Source organism: Scyliorhinus torazame, chromosome 6 (assembly GCF_047496885.1).
Source record: "Scyliorhinus torazame isolate Kashiwa2021f chromosome 6, sScyTor2.1, whole genome shotgun sequence".
Classification (NCBI taxonomy): Eukaryota; Metazoa; Chordata; class Chondrichthyes; order Carcharhiniformes; family Scyliorhinidae; genus Scyliorhinus; species Scyliorhinus torazame.
The window spans coordinates 1063621-1090676 of record NC_092712.1 but is presented as its reverse complement, the minus strand read 5'-3'; the positions used below and the strand labels follow the sequence as shown (position 1 = coordinate 1090676).

General features: G+C 48.2%; 1 protein-coding gene across 5 annotated transcripts in view; it reads left to right on the top strand.

The window, feature by feature from the left end:
* The window catches only part of LOC140424649 (dystonin-like), a 302630-nt gene that overhangs the window by 216237 nt on the left and 59337 nt on the right, over positions 1-27056 (top strand). For all 5 annotated transcript variants that reach the window (XM_072507888.1, XM_072507885.1, XM_072507889.1 and 2 more), the window contains 3 exons: positions 1028-1142; positions 8936-9102; positions 16381-16543. In XM_072507888.1, coding sequence (XP_072363989.1) covers positions 1028-1142; positions 8936-9102; positions 16381-16543 — 445 coding nt within the window. The remainder of the gene's footprint in view (positions 1-1027; positions 1143-8935; positions 9103-16380; positions 16544-27056) is intronic.

Genomic DNA, 27056 nt, shown 5'->3' with positions numbered 1-27056 from the left:
ATTGACCAAAGTCTGCATGCAGATGGCTACAGGTTAGAGAGAGAGAGAGCTGTTAAGGTAAACCTGCTCATTCTTTCTCAAGCTCGCAAAGACATGGAGAAAACGTTCAATATTTATACACAAGCTGTATCATTTTACAAAAACAGACCTTGTTCAAAAATGTCAATACAGTCATAACTTCTGATCAAACATGTTGTCATGGAAAGACCCTGACTCGGCTTATTTGCAGTATTTTGTCCTTAGAGGATTTAAGACGTGGTCCTATTTTGTTTTTCACCTCTGCCCTCATGATGCCTTGACGAAGATGGACCTAGGTCACGAGGAGGTTGTGTTACTAAGACATTCCTAGATCGTGGCTTTGTTATCAGGTTTTACTAAGGTCAGGCACTATCTTCCCTCTTCTGGCCTTGTATGATACGATTATGTGGATTCTTAGCTTTGTCTAGTTTGTCAGGGTCTGATCTTGGCACTTAGCTGACACAGCTGTCTCACACTTGGTTACATAAGTTGGCTATTTTTCCCATCATGCTATTGCTGAGTTTGTACACTTTCACACCAGGCAGCATCCTGGTAAATCTCCTCTGTACCCTCTTCAAAGCATCCACATCCTTCCTATAATGAGGTGACCAGAACTGGACACAATATTCCAAGTGTGGTCTAACCAGGGTTTTATACCACACCATCTGGCCTGGGCTTGCAAAATCCTGACAACTGTCCTGGCTTGAGACAATTCACACCTCTTTAACTGGGATTATCCCTCTCTCCAGTCACACTGTCTGGACCTGTAAAGACTTAATTAACTGCAAAGACTCGCATTCAAAGTATCGTCTTGCATCATTGATTTTGTCTGTGTGTGTTTCTGGAACCCACCTCTTCACTCACCTGAGGAAGGAGCAGTGCTCCGAAAGCTAGTGATTCCAAACAAACCTGTTGGACTCTAACCTGGTGTTGGAAGACTTCTTATTATATGTTTATAGATGCTGCTATTCTCATTGGCTCTCTGATTGCTGACATTTTGTTCTTTCAGGTTTTCCTGGGTGAATTGATGAGGAAGAAACAAGAAATAGAGAGAAAGAGCAAATCCTCTTCCCCAAATCTGACCAATCAGCATCACATTACTCATCGACTTCATGCCTCAGCCAGTAAGAACCTTGTGAAATGGCAGAATTCTCGTCTGAGGCCCAGATTGCCGTTTTTAAAATACTTTCTTGGGATGTGGGCGACGCTGACCAGCCCAGCATTTATTGTCCATCGCTAACTGCCCTTGAGAAGGTTGTGGTGAGCTACCTTCTTGAACCCACTCCATGAATGTAGGTACACCCATAGTGCTGTTAGGGAGGGAGTGCCAGGATGTTGACCGAAAGACAGTGAACTAACGGTGATATGTTTCAAAATCAGGATGCTGTGTGGCTTCGGAACATAGGGACAGGAGGAGGCCATTCAGCCCATCGAGCCTGTTCCGTCATTCAATACGATCATAGTTGATCGGAGAGTTGAGTGCCTTTTACACTGCCCTCATAACCCTTCAATCCCGACATCCAAACATCCTCAACAACTGAACTTCCATAGCCTTGGGATAGAGAATTCCACAGATTCGGAACCCTATGTGTAAAGATATTTCTCCTCATCTCAGTCCTAATTGGCATTCCCCTTATTTTCCCTTGTTGGACTATCTACATATTGCATCAAGAAAGCTTCCTGGATACACCTTACAAACTCTGCCCCATCCACACCCCGAGCACTAAGTGAGTCCCAGTCAATATTGGGGAAATTAAAATCCCCGACCACAACAACCCTGTTACTTTTGCACCTTTCCAAAATCTCTCTACCTATCTGCTCCTCTATCTCTCGCTGGCAGTTGGGGGGCCTGTAATAAACCCCCAACATTGTGATTGCCCCCTTCCTGTTCCTGAGCTCTACCCAGATTGCCTCATTGTATGAGCCCTCCGAGGTGTCCTCCCGCAGTGCAGCTATAATATTCTCCTTCACCAGGAATGCTACTCCCCCACCCCTTTTACACCCCCCTCTATCTCTATCCTCCAACGTTCAGCTTCCAAACGTGCCCTTCCTTTAACCACGTTTCTGTGATAGCCACAACATCATTATTCCAAGTACTGATAAGTGCTCTAAGTTCATCTGCCTTACCTGCTATACTTCTGGTGTTGAAACAAATATACTTCAGACCAGTGCGTTTGAGCAGACAGGTTGATGTAGCTCTCTTATTTCTGTTCTCTATTTCCCCTTCAGTTATTACACCTTCTGAGCTAACGCTCTGGTTCCCACTCCCCTGCCAAACAGCAGCAGCAGAATTGTATCAACCACAACCTGCAACCTCCTGGCCCGGCCTATCCCCCACTCCCCCATTACCACCCAGCCAGGGGATCAACCCTGGTTCAATGAAGACTGCAGGAGAGGATGCCAGGAGCATAAGAACATAAGAACTAGGAGCAGGAGTCGGCCATCTGGCCCCTCGAGCCTGCTCCGCCATTCAATGAGATCATGGCTGATCTTTGTGGACTCAGCTCCACTCTCCGGCCCGTACACCATATCCCCGAATCCCTTTATTCTTTCGAAAAGTATCTATCTTTTTCTTAAAAACGTTTATAGAAGGAGCCTCAACTGCGTCACTGGGTAAGGAATTCCAGAGATTCACAACCCTATGGGTGAAGAAGTTCCTCCTAAACTCGGTCCTAAATCTACTTCCCCTTATTTTGAGGCTATGCCCCCTAGTTCTGCTTTCACCCGCCAGTGGAAACAACCTGCCCGCATCTATCCTATCTATTCCCTTCATAATTTTATATGTTTCAATAAGATACCCCCGCATCCTTCTAAACTCCAATGAGTACAGTCCCAGTCTACTCAACCTCTCGTCATAATCTAATTCCCTCATCTCTGGGATCAACCTAGTGAATCTCCTCTACACTCCCTCCAGTGCCAATATGTCCTTTCTCAGGTAAGGAGACCAAAACGGAACACAATACTCCAGGTGTGGTCTCACCAACACCTTATACAATTGCAGCATAACCTCTCCAGTCTTAAACTCCATCCCTCTAGCAATGAAAGACAAAACTCGATTAGCCTTCTTAATCACCTGTTGCACCTGCACACCAACTTTTTGCGACTCGTGCACCAGCACACCCAGGTCTCTCTGCACAGCAGCATGTTTTAACATCTTACCGTTTAAATAATAATCCATTCTGCTGTTATTCCTCCCAAAATGGATAGCCTCACACTTGGCAACATTGAATTCCATCTGCCAGACCCTAGCCCATTCACCTAACCTATCCAAATCCTTCTGCAGACTTCCGGTATCCTCTGCACTTTTTGCTTTACCACTCATCTTAGTGTCGTCTGCAAACATTGCCACATTGCACTTGGTCCCCAATTCCAAATCATCTATGTAATCATCTGGCCCCTCGAGCCTGCTCCGCCAGTCAATGAGATCATCGCTGATATTTTGTGAACTCAGCTCCACTTTCCGGCCCGAACACCATAACCCTTAATCCCTTTATTCATCAAAAAACTATCTATCTTTATCTTGAAAATATTTGATGAAGGAGCCTCAACTGCTTCACTGGGCAAGGAATTCCATAGATTCACAACCCTTTGGGTGAAGAAGTTCCTCCTAAACTCAGTCCTAAATCTACTTCCCCTTATTTTGAGGCGATGCCCCCTAGTTCTGCTTTCACCCGCCAGTGGAAACAACCTGTCCGCATCTATCCTATCTATTCCCTTCATAATTTTATTTTTAAAAAAATATTTTTTATTCTCCTTTTTCACATTTTCTCCCAAATTTACACCTAACAATAAACAATAATTAGTAATGAATGTAATTCAATCCCCACATCAATAACAACGATCCCATCCTCCCACCAAACCCCAGACATTGACCCGCATGTTCACATAAACAAATGACAAAAAGGAATCAGGAATCCCCCATAGTCACCACTAACACACACAGCCCCCCTCCCCCAACCCTTCCAGCCACCCCCCTAATGTTTGATGTGATCCAATTCTCGAAAGTACATAATGAATAATGCTCATGAATTGTAGAATCCCTCCATCCTTCCCCTCAGTTCAAATTTGACCTTTTCAAGCGTTAAGAATTCCAGCAGGTCCCCCCGCCACGCCAGGGCACAGGGTGGAGAGGCTGATCTCCATCCCAACAGGATCCGCCTTCGGGCGATCAACGAGGCGAAGGCTACATCTGCCTCTGTGCCCGTTTCAAAACCTGGCTGGTCCGACACCCCGAATATGGCCTCCCGAGGGCCCGGGTCCAGTTTCACACGCACCACTTTAGAGATTACCCTAAACACCTCCCTCCAGTAATCCTCCAGCTTTGGACAGGACCAAAACATATGAACGTGGGTTGTGGGACCACCCCCCGCAATGTTCACATCTTCTACCCCTTCAAAGAGCCGGCTCATCCTCGCCCTTGTGAGGTGCGCTCTATACACCACCTTCAGCTGTATCAGCCCCTACCTCGCACACGAGGTGGAGGTGTTCACTCTCTGGAGCACCCCACACCAGACCCCCTCCTCCATATCCTCTCCCAACACTTCCTCCCACTTTGCCTTGATCGCTTCTAGCGGCGCCTTCTCCTCCTCAAAAATAGCCCCGTAAACCGCCGATACTACCCCCTTCTCCAGTCCCCCTGTCGCCAGCACCTCCTCCAGCAATGTGGAGGCCGGCTCCACCGGGAAGCTCTGTATCTCCTTTCTGGCAAAGTCTCGAACCTGCATGTATCTAAATATTCCCCCCACTCCAGCCCATACATCACTCCCAGCTCCTTCAATCCCGCAAAACGACCCCCAAGAAATAAATCTTTTAGTGTCCTAATTCCTTTCTCCTCCCATCTCCGAAAATTTCCATCCCACTTCCCTGGCTCAAATCTATGGTTCCCTCGAATCGGCATTTCCCTTGACCCTGCCCCCAACCCAAAGTGCTGTCAAAACTGCCTCCAAATTCTCAACAAAGCTATTACTACCGGACTCCCTGTGTATATCCCCGGGGCCGGCGGGAGCGGCGCTATCGCTAGCGCCTTCAATCCCAACCCCCTACACAAACACTCCTCCATTCTGACCCATTGGGAGTCAACCCCTCTGACCCAGCTCCGTACCTTCTCCACATTCGCCGCCCAGTAATAATACATCCAGTTCGGAAGACCCAAACCCCCTGCCTGCCTTCCTCTCTGTAGTAGCACCTTTTCCCCTTCATAATTTTATAAGTTTCCATAAGATCCCCCCCGCATCCTTCTAAATTCCAACGAATACAGTCCCAGTCTACTCAACCTCTCCTCGTAATCCAACCCCTTCAGCTCTGGGATTAACCTAGTGAATCTCCTCTGCACACCCTCCAGCGCCAGTACGTCCTTTCTCAGGTAAGGAGAACAAACTGGACACAATATTCCAGGTGTGGCCTCACTAACACAGTTGCAGCATAACCCCCTAGTCTTAAACTTCATCCTTCGAGCAATGAAGAACAAAACTCCATTCGCCTTCTTAATCACCTGTTGCAGATAATGAAGCAGTCCATGTCCAAATGCAGAAAGACCTGGACAATATCCAGGCTTGGGCTGACAAGATGCAGGTTACATTTGTGCCACACAAGTGCCAGGCAATGACCATCTCCTACAAGAGAGGATCTAACCATCGCCCCTTGACATTCAATGGCATTCCCAATCCTGACCATTGACCAACTCTTAGTGTGACTCCCCCCCTTCCCGATGCCACACAATGATCAAACTCAGAATCCAGCTCACAGACTCTGAGCCAAAGTTTGCTGAGCTGTAAACACTTGGTTGTCTGGAACTGCAGAGTGTTCCACAGATTCCCTCCTGCTGCAGTTACCGCCACCACCAGTCCTGTCATTTCTGTTCAACCTCACTTATTCAATTAGTTAATAATTTGCACACAATCCCCTTACTCCTCAAATCCCTCAATGCCTCTGTCTCTACAAGAAGCTGGACTTTCTGGTCGTGAATCACTCAGTCTTCCTTTGACCTTTAAACATCCAGGGATTCACAACCTATCGAAAAGACAGAGAGGTGGGCAGAGGGGGCGGGGTTGCCTTGTTAATTAGGAATGAAATTAAATCAATAGCACTAAACGACATAGGGTCAGATGATGTGGAGTCTGTGTGGGTAGAGTTGAGGAACCACAAAGGCAAAAAAACCTTAATGGGAGTTATGTACAGGCCTCCTAACAGTGGTCAGGACCAGGGGCACAAAATGCACCACAAAATAGAAAGTGCATGTCAGAAAGGCAAGGTCACAGTGATCATGGGGGACTTTAATATGCAGGTGGACTGGGTAAATAATGCTGCCAGTGGACCCAAGGAAAGGGAATTCATTGAATGTTTACAGGAGGGCTTTTTGGAACAGCTTGTGATGGAGCCCACGAGGGAACAGGCCATTCTGGACTTAGTGTTATGTAATGAGCCAGACTTGATTAAAGATCTTAAAGTAAGGGAGCACTTAGGAGGCAGTGATCATAATATGGTCGAATTCAATCTCCAATTTGAAAGAAAGAAGGTAGAATCAGATGTAAAGGTGTTACGGTTAAATAAAGGTAACTACAGGGGCATGAGGGAGGAACTGACGAAAATCGACTGGGAGCAGAGCCTAGTGGGAAAGACAGTAGAACAGCAATGGCAGTAGTTTCTGGGAGTAATTGAGGACACAGTACAGAGGTTCATCCCAAAGAAAAGAAAGGTTATCAGAGGGGGGATTAGGCAGCCATGGCTAACAAAGGAAGTTAGGGAATGCATCAAAGCAAAAGAGAAAGCCTATAATGTGGCAAAGAGTAGTGGGAAGTCAGAAGATTGGGAAGGCTACAAAAACAAACAGAGGATAACAAAGAGAGAAATAAGGAAAGAGAGGATCAAATATGAAGGTAGGCTAGCCAGTAACATTAGGAATGATAGTAAAAGTTTCTTTAAATACATTAAAAACAAACGGGAGGCAAAAGTTGACATTGGGCCGCTCCAAAATGACGCTGGTAATCTAGTGATGGGAGACAAGGAAATAGCTGAGGAACTAAATAAGTACTTTGCGTCAGTCTTCAGAGTAGAAGACATGAGTAATGTCCCAACAATTCAGGAGAGTCAGGGGACAGAGTTGAATATGGTAGCTATCACGAAGGAGAAAGTGCTAGAGAAACTAAGAGGTCTAAAAATTGATAAATCTCCGGGCCCAGATGGGCTACATCCTACAGTTCTAAAGGAGATAGCTGAAGAAATAGTGGAGGCGTTAGTTATGATCTTTCAAAAGTCACTGGAGTCAGGGAAAGTCCCAGAGGATTGGAAAATCGCTGTTGTAACCCCCCTGTTCAAGAAGGGAACAAGGAAAAAGATGGAAAATTATAGGCCAATTCGCCTAACCTCGGTTGTTGGCAAGATTCTAGAATCCATTGTTAAGGATGAGATTTCTAAATTCTTGGAAGTGCAGGGTCGGATTAGGACAAGTCAGCATGGATTTAGTCAGGGGAGGTCGTGCCTGACAAACCTGTTAGAGTTCTTTGAAGAGATAACAAATAGGTTAGACCAAGGAGAGCCAATGGATGTTATCTATCTTGACTTCCAAAAGACCTTTGATAAGGTGCCTCACGGGAGACTGCTGAGTAAAATAAGGGCCCATGGTACTCGAGGCAAGGTACTAACATGGATTGACGATTGGCTGTCAGGCAGAAGGCAGAGAGTTGGGATAAAAGGTTCTTTTTCGGAATGGCTACCGGTGACGAGTGGTGTCCCGCAGGGTTCAGTGTTGGGGCCACAGCTGTTCTCTTTATATATTAACGATCTAGATGACGGGACTGGGGGCATTCTGGCTAAGTTTGCCGATGATACAAAGATAGGTGGAGGGCCAGGTAGTATGGAGGAGGTGGGGAGGCTGCAGAAAGATTTAGACAGTTTAGGAGAGTGGTCCAAGAAATGGCTGATGAAATTCAACGTGGGCAAGTGCGAGGTCTTGCACTTTGGAAAAAAGAATAGAGGCATGGACTATTTTCTAAACGGTGACAAAATTCATAATGCTGAAGTGCAAAGGGACTTGGGAGTCCTAGTCCAGGATTCTCTAAAGGTAAACTTGCAGGTTGAGTCCGTAATTAAGAAAGCAAATGCAATGTTGTCATTCATCTCAAGAGGCTTGGAATATAAAAGCAGGGATGTACTTCTGAAGCTTTATAAAGCATTAGTTAGGCCCCATTTAGAATACTGTGAGCAATTTTGGGCCCCACACCTCAGGAAGGACATACTGGCACTGGAGCGGGTCCAGCGGAGATTCAAACGGATGATCCCAGGAATGGTAGGCCTAACATACGATGAACGTCTGAGGATCCTGGGATTATATTGATTGGAGTTTAGGAGGTTGAGGGGAGAATTAATAGAAACTTACAAGATAATGAATGGCTTAGATAGGGTGGATGTAGGGAAGTTGTTTCCATTAGCAGGGGAGACTAGGACCCGGGGGCACAGCCTTAGAATAAAAGGGAGTCACTTTAGAACAGAGATGAGGAGAAATTTCTTCAGCCAGAGAGTGGTGGGTCTGTGGAATTCATTGCCACAGAGGGCGGTGGAGGCCGGGACGCTGAGTGTCTTTAAGACAGAAGTTGATAAATTCTTGATTTCACGAGGAATTAAGGGCTATGGAGAGAGAGCGGGTAAATGGAGTTGAAATCAGCCATGATTGAATGGTGGAGTGGACTCGATGGGCCGAATGGCCTTACTTCCACTCCTATGTCTTATGGTCTTATGGACCTTTTCCCCCTTATTTAATTTAGTGAATTAGTGAAGATCTTTATCCCAACTCCACTTCCTGAACTCTGGAGATGTCAGTAAAAATCCTGTTCCAGTTGCTGGAGGGGTCGGGGAGGCGGGCGAGGGGGCAGTGAGGTGAGATTTCTTCCTTTTCTTGATTCTCTATTCTGTTTTATTCCAGGGAAGAGTGGCTCTGTGAGGGCTCAGCCCCATATCCCTCTACCAGCTGACTCCTCAGAGGCCCTCCCTCCCCAGGTCACCCACATCCCGGGAAAGTTGCATCAGGTCTCGAATCAGGCATTGGACAGACAGCACCGGCTTCAGGATAGACTCAGGATGCTTCATGAGGTGAGAACAGTCTGTATTGCAGTCAAGATAAGATGCAGAACTCTTATATGTGTTGGGTGGACATTATCCACATACACATCACATCTGCTCGAGACTATTCAGCTATTTAATGAACAGTCAGACACTCGGAAATACAGAGAATCAGAGGGACCTTGGGGTGCAGGTTCACAGATCTCTGAACACAGCAGGACAGGTAGATAATGTGGGTAAGAAGGGTTATGGGATTCTGATCTTTATTAATCGAGGTATTGAATATAAGAGCAGGGAAGTCATGATGGAGCTGGTTAGGCCTGGGGAGGGAGGGCCTCAGCTGGTAGAGGGATTATGGGGCTGAGCCCTCACAGAGCCACTCTGGAGCACTGTGTGCAGTTCTGGTCACCACATTATGGATGTGATTGCTCTGGAGAGGGTACAGAGGAGATTCATCAGAATGTTGCCAGAGTTGGAGTGTTCCGGCTATGAAGAGAGGCTGGTTAGAATTATAGAATTTACAGTTCTGCATTCAGCCCATCGAGTCTGCACCGGCTCCTGGAACGAGCACCCTACCCAAGGTCAACACCTCCACCCTATCCCCATAACCCAGTAACCCCACCCAATACTAAGGGCAATTTTAGACACTAAGGGCAATTTATCATGGCCAATCCACCTAACCTGCACATCTTTGGACTGTGGGAGGAAACCGGAGCACCCGGAGGAAACCCACGCAGACACGGGGAGGATGTGCAGACTCCGCACAGACAGTGACCCAAGCCGGAATCGAACCCGGGACCCTGGAGCTGTGAAGCAATTGTGCTATCCACAATGCTACCGTGCTGCCCTGATGGTGGGTGTGTCCAGAAACAGGGGTCACAGCCTGAGGATTCAGGATAGATAATTTTGTACAGAGATAAGGAGAGGTTTCCCTGTTCTGCCCGCTGCCCACCAGATGCGCCAGGGACAGGGAACAGGAGGGGGGGGGCGGAGTCTGAAGTGCTGTGGTGTTCCGGCACCTCCCCTCTGGGAGTCAATGGCATGGGCCCCATCACCTCCTCTTCCCTCGGGTGTCTGAGTATCCCAGGCTACTTGATGGGATGGGAGTGCTGGAGGAGCCGTCCCCTGAGGCTCCCCTGCCACCTGGCACTGCCAGTTCTGGAGGCCCGTTCTCATCTGGGCCGGGGTCCAATGCCCGTGGCCATGGCTGAGAGCGTCGGCGGCATTGCCCAGGCACTGGTCGCTGTGGTGCAAACACAGAGGAAGATGGCACAGTCGCAGCGTAATGTGGCACAGCCCCAGACGGCGCTGGTCCATTCCCTGTGCTCCATGGCCACGAGGCCAGAGCGGGCATCCAGGACTGGCAGCGCCAGGTAGCGGGGGGGGGGCAGGGCTGGCGCGGGGGGCCTCAGCGGAGGTGTCAGAACACCACAGCACCTCGGACTCCACCCCCCTCCTCCTGTCCCTTGCGTGCCTGTTGGACAGCGGGCATAGAACATAGAAAATACAGCACAGAACAGGCCCTTCGGCCCACGATGTTGTGCCAAACCTTTGTCCTAGATTAATCATAGATTATCATTGAATTTACAGTGCAGAAGGAGGCCATTCGGCCCTTTGAGTCTGCACCGGCTCCTGGAAAGAGCACCCTACCCAAACTCAACACCTCCACCCAACACCAAGGGCAATTTTGGACATTAAGGGCAATTTATCATTGGCCAATTCACTTAACCTGCACATCTTTGGACTGTGGGAGGAAACCGGAGCACCCGGAGGAAACCCACGCAGACAAGGGGAGGACGTGCAGACTCCGCACAGACAGTGACCCAAGCCGGAATCGAACCTGGGACCCTGGAGCTGTGAAGCATTGTGCTATCCACAATGCTACCATGCTGCCCTTAAGAACAAATAAATCTACACTATATCATTTTACCGTAATCCATGTACCTATCCAATAGCTGCTTGAAGGTCCCTAATGTTTCCGACTCAACTACTTCCACAGGCAGTGCATTCCATGCCCCCACTACTCTCTGGGTAAAGAACCTACCTCTGATATCCCTCCTATATCTTCCACCTTTCACCTTAAATTTATGTCCCCTTGTAATGGTTTGTTCCACCTGGGGAAAAAGTCTCTGACTGTCTACTCTATCTATTCCCCTGATCATCTTATAAACCTCTATCAAGTCGCCCCTCATCCTTCTCCGTTCTAATGAGAAAAGGCCTAGCACCCTCAACCTTTCCTCGTAAGACCTACTCTCCATTCCAGGCAACATCCTGGTAAATCTTCTTTGCACCTTTTCCAAAGCTTCCACATCCTTCCTAAAATGAGGCGACCAGAACTGTACACAGTACTCCAAATGTGGCCTTACCAAAGTTTTGTACAGCTGCATCATCACCTCACGGCTCTTAAATTCAATCCCTCTGTTAATGAACGCGAGCACACCATAGGCCTTCTTCACAGCTCTATCCACTTGAGTGGCAACTTTCAAAGATGTATGAACATAGACCCCAAGATCTCTCTGCTCCTCCACATTGCCAAGAACTCTACCGTTAACCCTGTATTCCGCATTCATATTTGTCCTTCCAAAATGGACAACCTCACACTTTTCAGGGTTAAACTCCATCTGCCACTTCTCAGCCCAGCTCTGCATCCTATCTATGTCTCTTTGCAGCCGACAACAGCCCTCCTCACTATCCACAACTCCACCAATCAATTACTGACCCACCCTTCAACTCCCTCATCCAAGTCATTAATGAAAATCACAAACAGCAGAGGACCAGAACTGATCCCCGCGGTACGCCACTGGTAACTGGGATCCAGGCTGAATATTTACCATCCACCACCACTCTCTGACTTCTATCGGTTAGCCAGTTCGTTATCCAACTGGCCAAATTTCCCACTATCCCATGCCTCCTTACTTTCTGCATAAGCCTACCATGGGGAACCTTATCAAATGCCTTACGAAAATCCATGTACACTACATCCACTGCTTTACCTTCATCCACATGCTTGGTCACCTCCTCAAAGAATTCAATAAGACTTGTAAGGCAAGACCTACCCCTCACAAATCCGTGCTGACTATCCCTAATCAAGCAGTGTCTTTCCAGATGCTCAGAAATCCTATCCTTCAGTACCCTTTCCATTACTTTGCCTACCACCGAAGTAAGACTAACTGGCCTGTAATTCCCAGGGTTATCCCTAGTCCCTTTTTTGAACAGGGGCACGACATTCGCCACTCTCCAATCCCCTGGTACCACCCCTGTTGACAGTGAGGACGAAAAGATCATTGCCAATGGCTCTGCAATTTCATCTCTTGCTTCCCATAGAATCCTTGGATATATCCCGTCAGGCCCGGGGGACTTGTCTATCCTCAAGTTTTTCAAAATGCCCAACACATCTTCCTTCCTAACAAGTATTTCCTCGAGCTTACCAATCTGTTTCACACTGTCCTCTCCAACAATATCGCCCCTCTCATTTGTAAATACAGAAGAAAAGTACTCATTCAAGACCTCTCCTATCTCTTCAGACTCAATACACAATCTCCCGCTACTGTCCTTGATCGGACCTACCCTCGCTCTAGTCATTCTCATATTTCTCACATATGTGTAAAAGGCCTTGGGGTTTTCCTTGATTCTACCCGCCAAAGATTGTTCATGCCCTCTCTTAGCTCTCCTAATCCCTTTCTTCAGTTCCCTCCTGGCTATCTTGTATCCCTCCAATGCCCTGTCTGAACCTTGTTTCCTCAGTCTTACATAAGTCTCCTTTTTCCTCTTAACAAGACATTCAACCTCTCTTGTCAACCATGGTTCCCTCACTCGACCATCTCTTCCCTGCCTGACAGGGACATACATATCAAGGACACGTAGCACCTGTTCCTTGAACAAATTCCACATTTCACTTGTGTCCTTCCCTGCCAGCCTATGTTCCCAACTTATGCACTTCAATTCTTGTCTGACAACATCGTATTTACCCTTCCCCCAATTGTAAACCTTGCCCTTTTCCACGTACCTATCCCTCTCCATTACTAAAGTGAAAGTCACGGAATTGTGGTCACTATCTCCAAAATGCTCCCCCACTAACAAATCTATCACTTGCCCTGGTTCATTACCCAGTACTAAATCCAATATTGCCCCTCCTCTGGTCGGACAATCTACATACTGTGTTAGAAAAGCTTCCAGGACACACTGCACAAACACCACCCCATCCAAACTATTTGATCTAAAGAGTTTCCACTCAATATTTGGGAAGTTAAAGTCGCCCATGACTACTACCCTATGACTTCTGCACCTTTCCAAAATCTGTTTCCCAATCTGTTCCTCCACATCTCTGCTACTATTGGGGGGCCTATAGAAAACTCCTAGCAAGGTGACTGCTCCTTTCCTATTTCTGACTTCAACCCATACCACCTCAATAGGGTGATACTCCTCGAACTGCCTTTCTGCAGCTGTTATACTATCTCTAATTAATAATGCCACCCCCCCACCTCTTTTACCACCCTCCCTAATCTTATTGAAACATCTATAACCAGGGACCTCCAACAACCATTTCTGCCCCTCTTCTATCCAAGTTTCCGTGATGGCCACCACATCGTAGTCCCAAGTACCGATCCATGCCTTAAGTTCACCCACCTTATTCCTGATGCTTCTTGCGTTGAAGTATACACACTTCAACCCATCTCCGTGCCTGCAAGTACTCTCCTTTGTCAGTGTTCCCTTCCCCACTGCCTCACTACATGCTTTGGCGTCCTGAATATCGGCTACCTTAGTTGCTGGACTACAAATCCGGTTCCCATTCCCCTGCCAAATTAGTTTAAACCCTCCCGAAGAGTACTAGAAAACCTCCCTCCCAGGATATTGGTGCCCCTCTGGTTCAGATGCAACCCGTCCTGCTTGTACAGGTCCCACCTTCCCCAGAATGCGCTCCAATTATCCAAATACCTGAAGCCCTCCCTCCTACACCATTCCTGCAGCCACGTTTTTTCCCCCTGACTGTAACCCAGCTATTCTTGTCCTGTACCTTGGGTGTGGTTACGTCCTTGTAACTCTTCTCAATCACCCCCTCTGCCTCCCGGATGATCCGAAGTTCATCCAGCTTCAGCTCCAGTTCCCTAACACGGTCTTTGAGGAGCTGAAGTTGGGTGCACTTCCCGCAGGTATAGTCAGCGGGGAGACCGATGGTATCCCTCACCACCCACATCCTACTGGAGGAGCATGTAACTGGCAGACCAGGGCAGCACCACGCCACCCGGGATGCCCGCGCAGCAGCCGGGCCCATTCAGGCTCAATCACCCCAAGACACGGCTGCCAATGGCGACCCAGCCGAATGGCGGGAATCACAGCCTCCTCCACTCCTGCTGTAACATCTGGGGAATTGACGAGCATTGTGGGTGCGCGTGGCTCAGGGACTGTAGTTCAGCCAGCGCTCACCCCTCTGGTGTCCAACATCGACCTGGACTTGAGAAAGGAGCTTGAAAATTCCCCGTGTGGAGCATTGTGCTGTTTGCATGCGAGAATCTCAATGAAGCTGATGAGAAGAGGATGACAGCTTTTGAAAGCTGGCTCTGGTGAATCAGCTTTCCAGAGCAAAGAACCAATTAATTCTTAACATAGAACATAGAACATACAGTGCAGAAGGAGGCCATTCGGCCCATCGAGTCTGCACCGACCCACTTAAGCCCTCACTTCAACCGTATCCCCATAACCCAATAACCCCTCCTAACCTTTTTGGACATTAAGGGCAATTTATCATGGCCAGTCCACCTAACCTGCACATCTTTGAATATGGGAGGAAACCGGAGCACCCGGAGGAAACCCACGCAGTCACGGGGAGAACGTGCAGACTCCGCACAGAAAATGGCCACGATTCTCTGGTCTGGCGCCAGAGTGCCTGCGCCGGAGCCAAAACGAGAATACTTTACTCCGCCGCCGGTTTCGAGACCCGATTCCCGGGTCCTGGGGGGGCCAGCATGGCGCTCGAGCGGCCCATGCCGACCTGGCGCCGGGGGGTCCGCACATGTGCAGTTGGGCCGGTGCCAACATGCGCAAGCGCACTGGCTGTCATCCCTGCACTGGCCCCAACGCCAAATGGCACAGGGATCCAGGAGCCAGCGCGGACGAAAAGTGTTCCGCAGCCAGGGAGGCCGGCCCGCCAATTGGTGGGCCCCGATCGCGGGCCAGGCCACCTCCCAGGGGTTGGAACCCCCCCCCCCCCCACAGGCCGCCCCTGGACCCTTCAACCCCGAGGTTCCGCCAGCCCAGAGCATGTTAGAACGGCGCTGGTGGGACTCGGATTTTTCGGACGGCTGGCCCGGAGAATTGCCGCTACGGCCGTTTGTGGCGATTCTCTGTGCGGCCCGGCGTCCTGCGCGCCCGCCCATTTATTCACGGGCGGGAGAATGGCATCCCTGCATCGGGGCGGCGCGGCGTCGTGGCACGATTTGCGCGGCCCCCCGCCAATTCTCTGGCCTGGCGGGGTTCGGAGAATCGCACCCAATGTTCTTCTGCAGGGGCATTGGAATGCTGCCATCTCAGACTTGTGGCTGAAGTGAAAATGCAAAAATTGAGAAAGTCTGACCACTCGTGGTGTCTCGAGTGGAGCCTAATATAAGGTGAAATGTGAGGAAAGGGCAGAGGAGGACTGAGTGGGTGGGAGACAGATGTTTGACAGTGGTGTGCAGAATCGCAGTGAACAGAGACAGATGCTGAAAGCCCCTTGTGAACTGTGACTAATTATTGATGGAGGTAGTCCAGAGGAAGGTCACTTGACAGATTCCTGGGATGAAGGGGTTGTCTTGTGAGGACAGGTTAAGCAGGTTGGCCTAAACTCATAGCGGAGTTTAGAGAAATAGAGGTGACCTGATTAAAACATAAAGGATTCTGCGTGGGCTTAAGCGGGCTAAATCCCGAGAGGAGCTTCACCTCATGGAGGAATCTCCAATAAGGAAACACAGCTTAAAAAGCGGAGATTTCCCATTGAAGACAGAGATGAGGAGGAATTTCTTCCCTCACAATGTTGTTCGTCTGAGGAATTCTCTTCGACAAAGAGCAGTGGGAGTTGGGTCATTGACTTTATTCAGGGTTGGATGGGACTGGCTTTTGACCTCCGAGGGTGTAAATGGTTATGAGGCGCAGTTGGGAAAGTGAAGTTGAGGCCATAACGGACCAGTCAGATTCTTATCGAATGGTGGAACAAGCTCGAGGGTCGAGTGGCCCCTCCTCCCATTGGAGCTATTATGTTATTTTGATAAAACTAGGAGTAATAATAAAGAAATAGTTGATGAGAAAGTAATCATTTTCTGCTGCCAATTTCAGCTTCAAGAATTTGAGAATTTCAATTTCAACACGTGGCGAAAGTGTTACATGAAATGGATCAGCAACAAGAAGTCTCGGGTAGTGGATGTTTTTCGATGTATCGACAAGGATCAAGATGGACGAATCACTCAAGAGGAGTTTAAGCAGAGTGTTCTTGCCTCGAGTGAGTTTGGCATCTGGTTATTTCCAACTGTCACAGAAATATCACTTCAAAAGTTAAGTCAAGAAGAATGTTTATGATTGAGTGTAAGACAGACTTAAATTGTGTAGAAAAAGATAAAAATACAAAATGCCCAATGAATTCAGCCGTTAGTTTCGGGAGTTCAGTTCCGGGAGCGGCCACAGGGAGCAAGTGCTGCTGGGAGAGGTAAGTGCTGTTTAAAAACTTCCTTACCTTGCAGGGCAGCCGTTAGTTTCGGGAGATCAAACAAAGAACAAAGAACAAAGAAATGTACAGCACAGGAACAGGCCCTTCGGCCCTCCAAGCCCGTGCCGACCATACTGCCCGACTAAACTACAATCTTCTACACTTCCTGGGTCCGTATCCTTCTATTCCCATCCTATTCATATATTTGTCAAGATGCCCCTTAAATGTCCCTATCGTCCCTGCCTCCACTACCTCCTCCGGTAGTGAGTTCCAGGCACCCACTACCCTCTGCGTAAAAAACTTGCCTCGTACATCTACTCTAAACTTTGCCCCTCTCACCTTAAACCTATGCCCCCTAGTAATTGACCCCTCTACCCTGGGGAAAAGCCTCTGACTATCCACTCTGTCTATGCCCCTCATAATTTTGTATACCTCTATCAGGTCACCCCTCAACCTCCTTCGTTCCAGTGAGAACAAACCGAGTTTATTCAATCGCTCCTCATAGCTTATGCCCTCCATACCAGGCAACATTCTGGTAAATCTCTTCTGCACCCTCTCTAAAGCCTCCACATCCTTCTGGTAGTGTGGCGACCAGAATTGAACACTATACTCCAAGTGTGGCCTAACTAAGGTTCTATACAGCTGCAACATGACTTGCCAATTCTTATACTCAATGCCCCGGCCAATGAAGGCAAGCATGCCGTATGCCTTCTTGACTACCTTCTCCACCTGTGTAGCCCCTTTCAGTGATCTGTGGACCTGTACTCCTAGATCTCTTTGACTTTCAATACTCTTGAGGGTTCTACCATTCACTGTATATTCCCTACCTGCATTAGCCCTTCCAAAATGCATTACCTCACATTTGTCCAGGTTAAACTCCATCTGCCATCTCTCCGCCCAAGTCTCCAGACAATCTAAATCCTGCTGTATCCTCAGACAGTCCTCATCGCTATCCGCAATTCCACCAACCTTTGTGTCGTCTGCAAACTTACTAATCAGACCAGTTACATTTTCCTCCAAATCATTTATATATACTACAAAGAGCAAAGGTCCCAGCACTGATCCCTGTGGAACACCACTGGTCACAGCCCTCCAATTAGAAAAGCATCCCTCCATTGCTACCCTCTGCCTTCTATGGCCTAGCCAGTTCTGTATCCACCTTGCCAGTTCACCCCTGATCCCGTGTGACTTCACCTTTTGTACTAGTCTACCATGAGGGACCTTGTCAAAGGCCTTACTGAAGTCCATATAGACAACATCTACTGCCCTACCTGCATCAATCATCTTAGTGACCTCCTCGAAAAACTCTATCAAGTTAGTGAGACACGACCTTCCCTTCACAAAACCGTGCTGCCTCTCACTAATACGTCCATTTGCTTCCAAATGGGAGTAGATCCTGTCTCGAAGAATTCTCTCCAGTAATTTCCCTACCACTGAAGTAAGGCTCACCGGCCTGTAGTTCCCGGGATTATCCCTGCCACCCTTCTTAAACAGAGGAACAACATTGGCTATTCTCCAGTCCTCCGGGACATCCCCTGAAGACAGCGAGGATCCAAAGATTTCTGTCAAGGCCTCAGCAATTTCCTCTCCAGCCTCCTTCAGTATTCTGGGGTAGATCCCATCCGGCCCTGGGGACTTATCTACCTTAATATTTTTTAAGACACCCAACACCTCGTCTTTTTGGATCACAATGTGACCCAGGCTATCTACACCCCCTTCTCCAGACTCAACATCTACCAATTCCTTCTCTTTGGTGAATACTGATGCAAAGTATTCATTTAGTACCTCGCCCATTTCCTCTGGCTCCACACATAGATTCCCTTGCCTATCCTTCAGTGGGCCAACCCTTTCCCTGGCTACCCTCTTACTTTTTATGTAAGTGTAAAAAGCCTTGGGATTTTCCTTAACCCTATTTGCCAATGCCTTTTCATGACCCCTTCTAGCCCTCCTGACTCCTTGCTTAAGTTCCTTCCTACTTTCCTTATATGCCACACAGGCTTCGTCTGTTCCCAGCCTTTTAGCCCTGACAAATGCCTCCTTTTTCTTTTTGACGAGGCCTACAATATCACTCGTCATCCAAGGTTCCCGAAAATTGCCGTATTTATCTTTCTTCCTCACAGGAACATGCCTGTCCTGTATTCCTTTCAACTGACACTTGAAAGCCTCCCACATGTCAGATGTTGATTTGCCCTCAAACATCCGCCCCCAATCTATGTTCTTCAGTTCCCGCCTAATATTGTTATAATTAGCCTTCCCCCAATTTAGCACATTCATCCTCGGACCACTCTTATCCTTGTCCACCAGTACTTTAAAACTTACTGAATTGTGGTCACTGTTACCGAAATGCTCCCCTACTGAAACATCTACCACCTGGCCGGGCTCATTCCCCAATACCAGGTCCAGTACCGCCCCTTCCCTAGTTGGACTGTTTACATATTGTTTTAAGAAGCCCTCCTGGATGCTCCTTACAAACTCTGCCCCGTCTAAGCCCCTGGCACTAAGTGAGTCCCAGTCAATATTGGGGAAGTTGAAGTCTCCCATCACCACAACCCTGTTGTTTTTACTCTTTTCCAAAATCTGTCTACCTATCTGCTCCTCTATCTCCCGCTGGCTGTTGGGAGGCCTGTAGTATACCCCCAACATTGTGACTGCACCCTTCTTATTCCTGATCTCTACCCATATAGCCTCACTGCCCTCTGAGGTGTCCTCTCGCTGTATAGCTGTGATACTCTCCTGAACAAGTAGCGCAACTCCGCCTCCCCTTTTACATCCCCCTCTATCCCGCCTGAAACATCTAAATCCTGGAACGTTTAGCTGCCAATCCTGCCCTTCCCTCAACCAGGTCTCTGTAATGGCAACAACATCATAGTTCCAAGTAGTAATCCAAGCTCTAAGTTCATCTGCCTTACCCGTAATGCTCCTTGCATGAAAACATATGCACTTCAGGCCACCAGACCCGCTGTGTTCAGCAACTTCTCCCCGTCTGCGCTGCCTCAGAGCCACACTGTCCCTATTCCCTAGTTCTCCCTCAATGCTCTCACCTTCTGACCTATTGCTCCCGTGCCCACCCCCCTGCCATACTAGTTTAAACCCTCCCGTGTGACACTAGCAAACCTCGCGGCCAGGATATTTATGCCTCTCCGGTTTAGATGCAACCCGTCCATCTTATACAGGTCACACCTGCCCCGGAAGAGCTCCCAGTGGTCCAGATAACAGAAACCCTCCCTCCTACACCAGCTGTTTAGCCACGTGTTTGTCTGCTCTATCTTCCTATTTCTAGCCTCACTGGCACGTGGCACAGGGAGTAATCCCGAGATTACAACCCTCGAGGTCCTGTCTTTTAACTTTCTGCCTAGCTCCCTGAACTCCTGCTGCAGGACCTCATGCCCCTTCCTGCCTATGTCGTTAGTACCAATATGTACAACGACCTCTGCCTGTTTGCCCTCCCCCTTCAGGATTCCCTCTACCCGTTCGGAGACATCCTGGACCCTGGCACCAGGGAGGCAACATACCATCCTGGAGTCTCTTTCACGTCCACAGAAGCGCCTATCTGTGCCCCTGACTATAGAGTCCCCTATAACTATTACTCTTCTGCGCTTTGACCCTCCCTTCTGAACATCAGAGCCAGCCGTGGTGCCACTGCTCTGGCTGCTGCTGTTTTCCCCTGATAGGCTATCCCCCCCGACAGTATCCAAAGGGGTATATCTGTTCGAGAGGGGGACAACCACAGGGGATTCCTGCACTGACTGCCTGCCCTTTCTGGTGGTCACCCATTTCTCTGCCTGCACCTTGGGTGTGACCACACTTACATAACTGCGATCTATGACGCTTTCCGCCACCTGCATGCTCCTAAGTGCATCCAATTGCTGCTCCAACCGAACCATGCGGTCTGTGAGGAGCTGCAGTTGGGTGCACTTTCTGCAGATGAAGCCATCCGGGACACTGGAAGCCTCCCGGACCTGCCACATTTCGGGAGCAGGCCTATTGGCTGACTGTAAATCAGGAAGGATACAAAAGGTGTGGCTGAAGTGCCTTTCAAAACAGAGTGCTGGAAGCAAACAGAATGTATCTGCGTTTGGGTAAGGCTGAGTTCGGGGAAGAGGGGAGTGAGGGCTGTGTTTGTTGGAGTTTGGTATTTGGGGTTGAGTTTCCAAAAAAAAAAACCAATTAATTAAGTAAATTAATTAACTAGTTAAGGGAATTTGATGCTCATCTTAAGGAGGTGCAGAGAAGCAGACCTGTGAGGGAGTCTCGGGAGCAATTACATCACAGAGGTTGTTTTCGTTGGAGAGAAGAAGGTTAAGAGGAGACTTAATAGAGGCATACAAAATGATCAGGGGGTTAGATAGGGTGGACAGTGAGAGCCTTCTCCCGTGGATGGAAATGGCTGGCACGAGGGGACATAGCCTTAAACTGAGGCGTAATAGATATAGGACAGAGGTCAGAGGTAGGTTCTTTACGCAAAGAGTAGTGAGGCCGTGGAATGCCCTACCTGCAACAGTAGTGAACTCGCCAACATTGAGGGCATTTAAAAGTTTATTGTATAAACATATGGATGATAATGGCATAGTGTAGGTTAGATGTCTTTTGTTTCGGTGCAACATCGGGGCCGAAGGGCCTGTACTGCGCTGTATCGTTCTATGTTCCATGTTCTATCTGCAAGAAGTGTGTCCAGCTGCAGCTCCTGTTAGACCGCTTGACGGCTCTGGAGCTGCGGATGGATTCACTTTGGAGCATCCACGATGCTGAGGAAGTTGTGGATAGCACATTCAGTGAGTTGGTCACACCGCAGATTAAAATTACTGAGGCAGATAGGGAATGGGTGACCAACAGACAGAGGAAGAGTAGGAAGGCAGTGCAGGGATCCCCTGCGGTCATCTCCCTCCAAAACAGATGTACCGTTTTGGAAACTGTTGGGGGAGATGGCTCACCAGGGGAAGGTGGCAGCAGCCAGGTTCATGGCACCGTGGCTGGCTCTGCTGCACAGAAGGGCGGGAAAAAGAGTGGCAGAGCTATAGTGATAGGGGACTCAATTGTAAGGGGAATAGATGGGCGTTTCTGCGGACGCAAACGAGAATCCAGGTTGGTATGTTGCCTCCCTGGTGCAAGGGTCAAGGATGTCTCGGAGCGGCTGCAGGGCATTCTGGAGGGGGAGGGTGAACAGCCAGCTGTCGTGGTGCATATAGGCACCAACGATATAGGTCAAAAACGGGATGAGGTCCTACAAGCTGAATTTAGGGAGTTAGGAGTTAAACTAAAAAGTAGGACCTCAAAGGTAGTAATCTCAGGATTGCTACCAGTGCCACTTGATAGTCAGAGTAGGAATGACAGGATAGCTAGGGTGAATACGTGGCTTGAGAGATGGTGCAAGAGGGAGGGTTTCAAATTCCTGGGACATTGGAACCGGTTCTGGGGGAGGTGGGACCTGTACAAATCGGAAGGTCTGCATCTGAGTGGGACTGGAACCAATGTTCCCGGGGGTGTGTTTGCTAGTGCAGTTGGGGAGGGTTTAAACTAATGTGGCAGGGGGATGGGAACCGATGTAGGAAGTCAGTGGGGACGGAAACAAAAGGCAGGAAGGGAGAGTGTGTAAAGCATGACCAGAGAAAGCAGGGCAGAGAGCAAGAAAAGTCTACATTAAACTGCATTTATTTCAATGCAAGGGGCCTGACGGGCAAAGCAGATGAACTCAGGGCATGGATGGGCACATGGGACTGGGATATTATAGCTATGACTGAAACATGGCTAAGGGGGGGGGGCAGGACTGGCAGCTCAATGTTCCGGGGTACAGATGCTATAGAAAGGATAGAACAGGAGGTAAGAGAGGAGGGGGAGTGGCATTTTTGATTAGGGAGAATATCACGGCAGTACTTAGAGGGGATATATCCGAGGGTTCGCCCACTGAGTCTATATGGGTGGAACTGAAAAATAAGAAGGGAGAGATCACCTTGATAGGACTGTACTACAGGCCCCCAAATAGTCAGCGGGAAATTGAGGAGCAAATATGTAAGGAGATTACAGATAGCTGCAAGAATAATAGGGTGGTAATAGTAGGGGACTTTAACTTTCCCAACATTGACTGGGACAGCCATAGCATTAGGGGCTTGGATGGGGGGAAATTTGTTGAGTGTATTCAGGAGGAATTTCTCATTCAGTATGTGGATGGACCGACTAGAGAGGGGGCAAAACTTGACCTCGTCTTGGGAAATAAGGAAGGGCAAGTGACAGAAGTGTTAGTGAGGGATCACTTTGGGACAAGTGACCATAACTCCATTAGTTTTAAGATAGCTATGGAGAATGATAGGTCTGGCCCAAGAGTTAAAATTCTTAATTGGGGCAAGGCCAATTTTGATGGTATCAGACAGGAACTTTCAGAGGTAGATTGGGGGAGACTGTTGGCAGGCAAAGGGACGGCTGGTAAATGGGAGGCTTTTAAAAATGTGTTAACCAGGGTGCAGGGTAAGCACATTCCCTTTAGAGTGAAGGGCAAGGCTGGTAGAAGTAGGGAACCCTGGATGACTCGAGATATTGAGACTCTGGTCAAAAAGAAGAAGGAGGCATATGACGTACATAAGCAACTGGGATCAAGTGGATCCCTTGAAGAGTATAGAGATTGTCGAAATAGAGTTAAGAGGGAAATCAGGAGGGCAAAAAGGGGACATGAAATTGCTTTGGCAAATAATGCAAAGGATAATCCAAAGAGCTTCTACAGGTACATAGAGGGAAAAAGAGTAACTAGGGACAGAGTAGGGCCTCTCAAGGACCAACAAGGACATCTATGTGCAGAGCCACAAGAGTTGGGTGAGATCCTGAATTAATATTTCTCATCGGTATTCACGGTGGAGAAAGGCATGGATGTTAGGAAACTAAGGGAAATAAATAGTGATGTCTTGAGAAGTGCGCATATTACAGAGGAGGAGGTGCTGGAAGTCTTAAAGTGCATCAAGGTAGATAAATCCCCGGGACCTGATGAAATGTATCCCAGGATGTTGTGGGAGGCTAGGGAGGAAATTGCGGGTCCCCTAACAGAGATATTTGAATCATCGGCAGCCACAGGTGAGGTGCCTGAAGATTGGAGAGTAGCGAATGTTGTGCCCTTGTTTAAGAAGGGCAGCAGGGAAAAGCCTGGGAACTACAGACCGGTGAGCCTAACGTCTGTAGTAGGTAAGTTGCTAGAAGGTATTCTGAGAGACAGGATCTACAAGCATTTAGAGAGGCAAGGACTGATTTGGGGCAGTCAGCATGGCTTTGTGCGTGGAAAATCATGTCTCACAAATTTGATTGAGTTTTTTGAGGGGGTGACCAAGAAGGTAGATGAGGGCAGTGCAGTAGACGTTGTCTACATGGACTTTAGCAAAGCCTTTGACAAGGTACCGCATGGTAGGTTGTTGCAGAAGGTAAAAGCTCACGGGATCCAGGGTGAGGTTGCCAATTGGATTCAAAATTGGCTGGACGACAGAAGACAGAGGGTGGTTGTAGAGGGTTGTTTTTCAAACTGGAGGCCTGTGACCAGCGGTATGCCACAGGGATCGGTGCTGGGTCCACTGTTATTTGTGATTTATATTAATGATTTGGATGAGAATTTAGGAGGCATGGTTAGTAAGTTTGCAGATTACACCAAGATTGGTGGCACAGTGGATAATGAAGAAGGTCATCTAGGATTGCAACGGGATCTTGATAAATTAGGCCAGTGGGCCGACGAATGGCAGATGGATTTTAATTTAGATAAATGTGAGGTGATGCATTTTGGCAGATCGAATCAGACCAGGACCTACTCAGTTAATGGTATGGCGTTGGGGAGAGTTATAGAACAAAGAGATCTAGGAGTACAGGTTCATAGCTCCTTGAAGGTGGAGTCGCAGGTGGACAGGGTGGTGAAGAAGGCATTCGGCATGCTTGGTTTCATTGGTCAGAACATTGAATACAGGGGTTGGGACGTCTTGTTGAAGTTGTACAATACATTGGTACAGCCACACTTGGAATACTGTGTGCAGTTCTGGTCACCCTATTATAGCAAGGATATTATTAAACTAGAAAGAGTGCAGAAACGATTTACTAGGATGTTACTGGGACTTGATGGTTTGAGTTATAGGGAGAGGCTGGATAGACTGGGACTTTTTTCCCTGGAGCGTAGGAGGCTTAGGGGTGATCTTATAGAGGTCTATAAAATAATGAGGGGCATAGATAAGGTAGATAGTCAACATCTGTTCCCAAAGGTAGGAGAGTCTAAAACTAGAGGGCATAGGTTTAAGGTGAGAGGGGAGAGATTCAGAATGGCCCAGGGGGCAATTTCTTCACTCAGAGGATAGTGAGTGTCTGGAATGGGCTGCCAGAGGTAGTAGTGGAGGCGGGTACAATTGTGTCTTTTAAAAAGCATTTAGATAGTTACATGGGTAAGATGGGTATAGAGGGTTATGGGCCAAGTGCGGGCAACTGGGACTAGCTTAATGGTACAAAACTGGGCGGCATGGACTGGTTGGGCCGAAGGGCCTGTTTCCATGCTGTAAACTTCTATGATTCTATGAGTGGCAGCATCTGTGGAGAGTGAACAGTGAATGTTTCGAGTCCGTATGATGCTTCTTCAGAGCTGAAGAGGGATAGAAATATAATGAAGTGGTGGGGGTGTAGGAGGGGAGCCGGGACTCAGAAAGAGCGCAAGGAGAGGACACTGCTCCCAGACCACTTCACTGTGACCATAGGAGCAGAATTAGGCCATTCGGCCCACCGAGTTTGCTCCGCCATTCAACCATAGCTGGTAGTTTCTCATCCCCATTCCCCCGACTCTCCTCATAACCCCTGATCCTATTATTAATCAAGAACCTATCTATCTCTGTCTTGAGATAGCACAGTGGTTAGCACTGTTGCTTCACAGCTCCAGGGTCCCAGGTTCGATTCCGGCTTGGGTCACTGTCTGTGTGGAGTCTGCACGTCCTCCCCGTGTCTGCGTGGGTTTTCTCCGGGTGCTCCGGTTTCCTCCCACAAGTCCCGAACGACGCGCTGTTGGGTGAATTGGGCATTCTGAATTCTCCCTCTGTGTACCCGAACAGGCGCCGTAATGTGGCGACTAGGGGCTTTTCACAGTAACTTCATTGCAGTGTTAATGTAAGCCTACTTGTGACACTAATAAAGATTATTATTATGAAGGCACCCAGTGATTTGGCCTCCACATCATAGAACATAGAACATAGAACGATACAGCGCAGTACAGGCCCTTCGGCCCACGATGTTGCACTGACTAGTACTTTGATTCGTAAGTTTGCAGACGACAAAAAGGTTGGTGGAATTGCGGATAGCGATGAGGACTGTCTGAGGATACAGCAGGATTTAGATTGTCTGGAGACTTGGGCGGAGAGATGGCAGATGGAGTTTAATCCGGACAAATGTGAGGTAATGCATTTTGGAAGGTCTAATGCAGGTAGGGAATATACAGTGAATGGTAGAACCCTCAAGAGTATTGAAAGTCAAAGAGATTTAGGAGTACAGGTCCACAGATCATTGAAAGGGGCAACACAGGTGGAGAAGGTAGTCAAGAAGGCATACGGCATGCTTGCCTTCATTGGCCGGGGCATTGAGTATAAGAATTGGCAAGTCATGTTGCAGCTGTATAGAACCTTAGTTAGGCCACACTTGGAGTATAGTGTTCAATTCTGGTCGCCACACTACCAGAAGGATGTGGAGGCTTTAGAGAGGGTGCAGAAGAGATTTACCAGAATGTTGCCTGGTATGGAGGGCATAAGCTATGAGGAGCGATTGAATAAACTCGGTTTGTTCTCACTGGAACGAAGGAGGTTGAGGGGAGACCTGATAGAGGTATACAAAATTATGAGGGGCATAGACAGAGTGGATAGTCAGAGGCTTTTCCCCAGGGTAGAGGGGTCAATTACTAGGGGGCATAGGTTTAAGGTGAGAGGGGCAAGGTTTAGAGTAGATGTACGAGGCAAGTTTTTTACGCAGAGGGTAGTGGGTGCCTGGAACTCACTACCGGAGGAGGTAGTGGAAGCAGGGACGATAGGGACATTTAAGGGGCATCTTGACAAATATATGAATAGGATGGGAATAGAAGGATACGGACCCAGGAAGTGTAGAAGATTGTAGTTTAGTCGGGCAGTATGGTCGGCACGGGCTTGGAGGGCCGAAGGGCCTGTTCCTGTGCTGTACATTTCTTTGTTCTTTGTTCTTTGACATGGGAAGTCAAAAAACAAAAGCCATCTAACCTACACTATGCCATTATCATCCATATGCTTATCCAATAAACTTTTAAATGCCCTCAATGTTGGCGAGTTCACTACTGTTGCAGGTAGGGCATTCC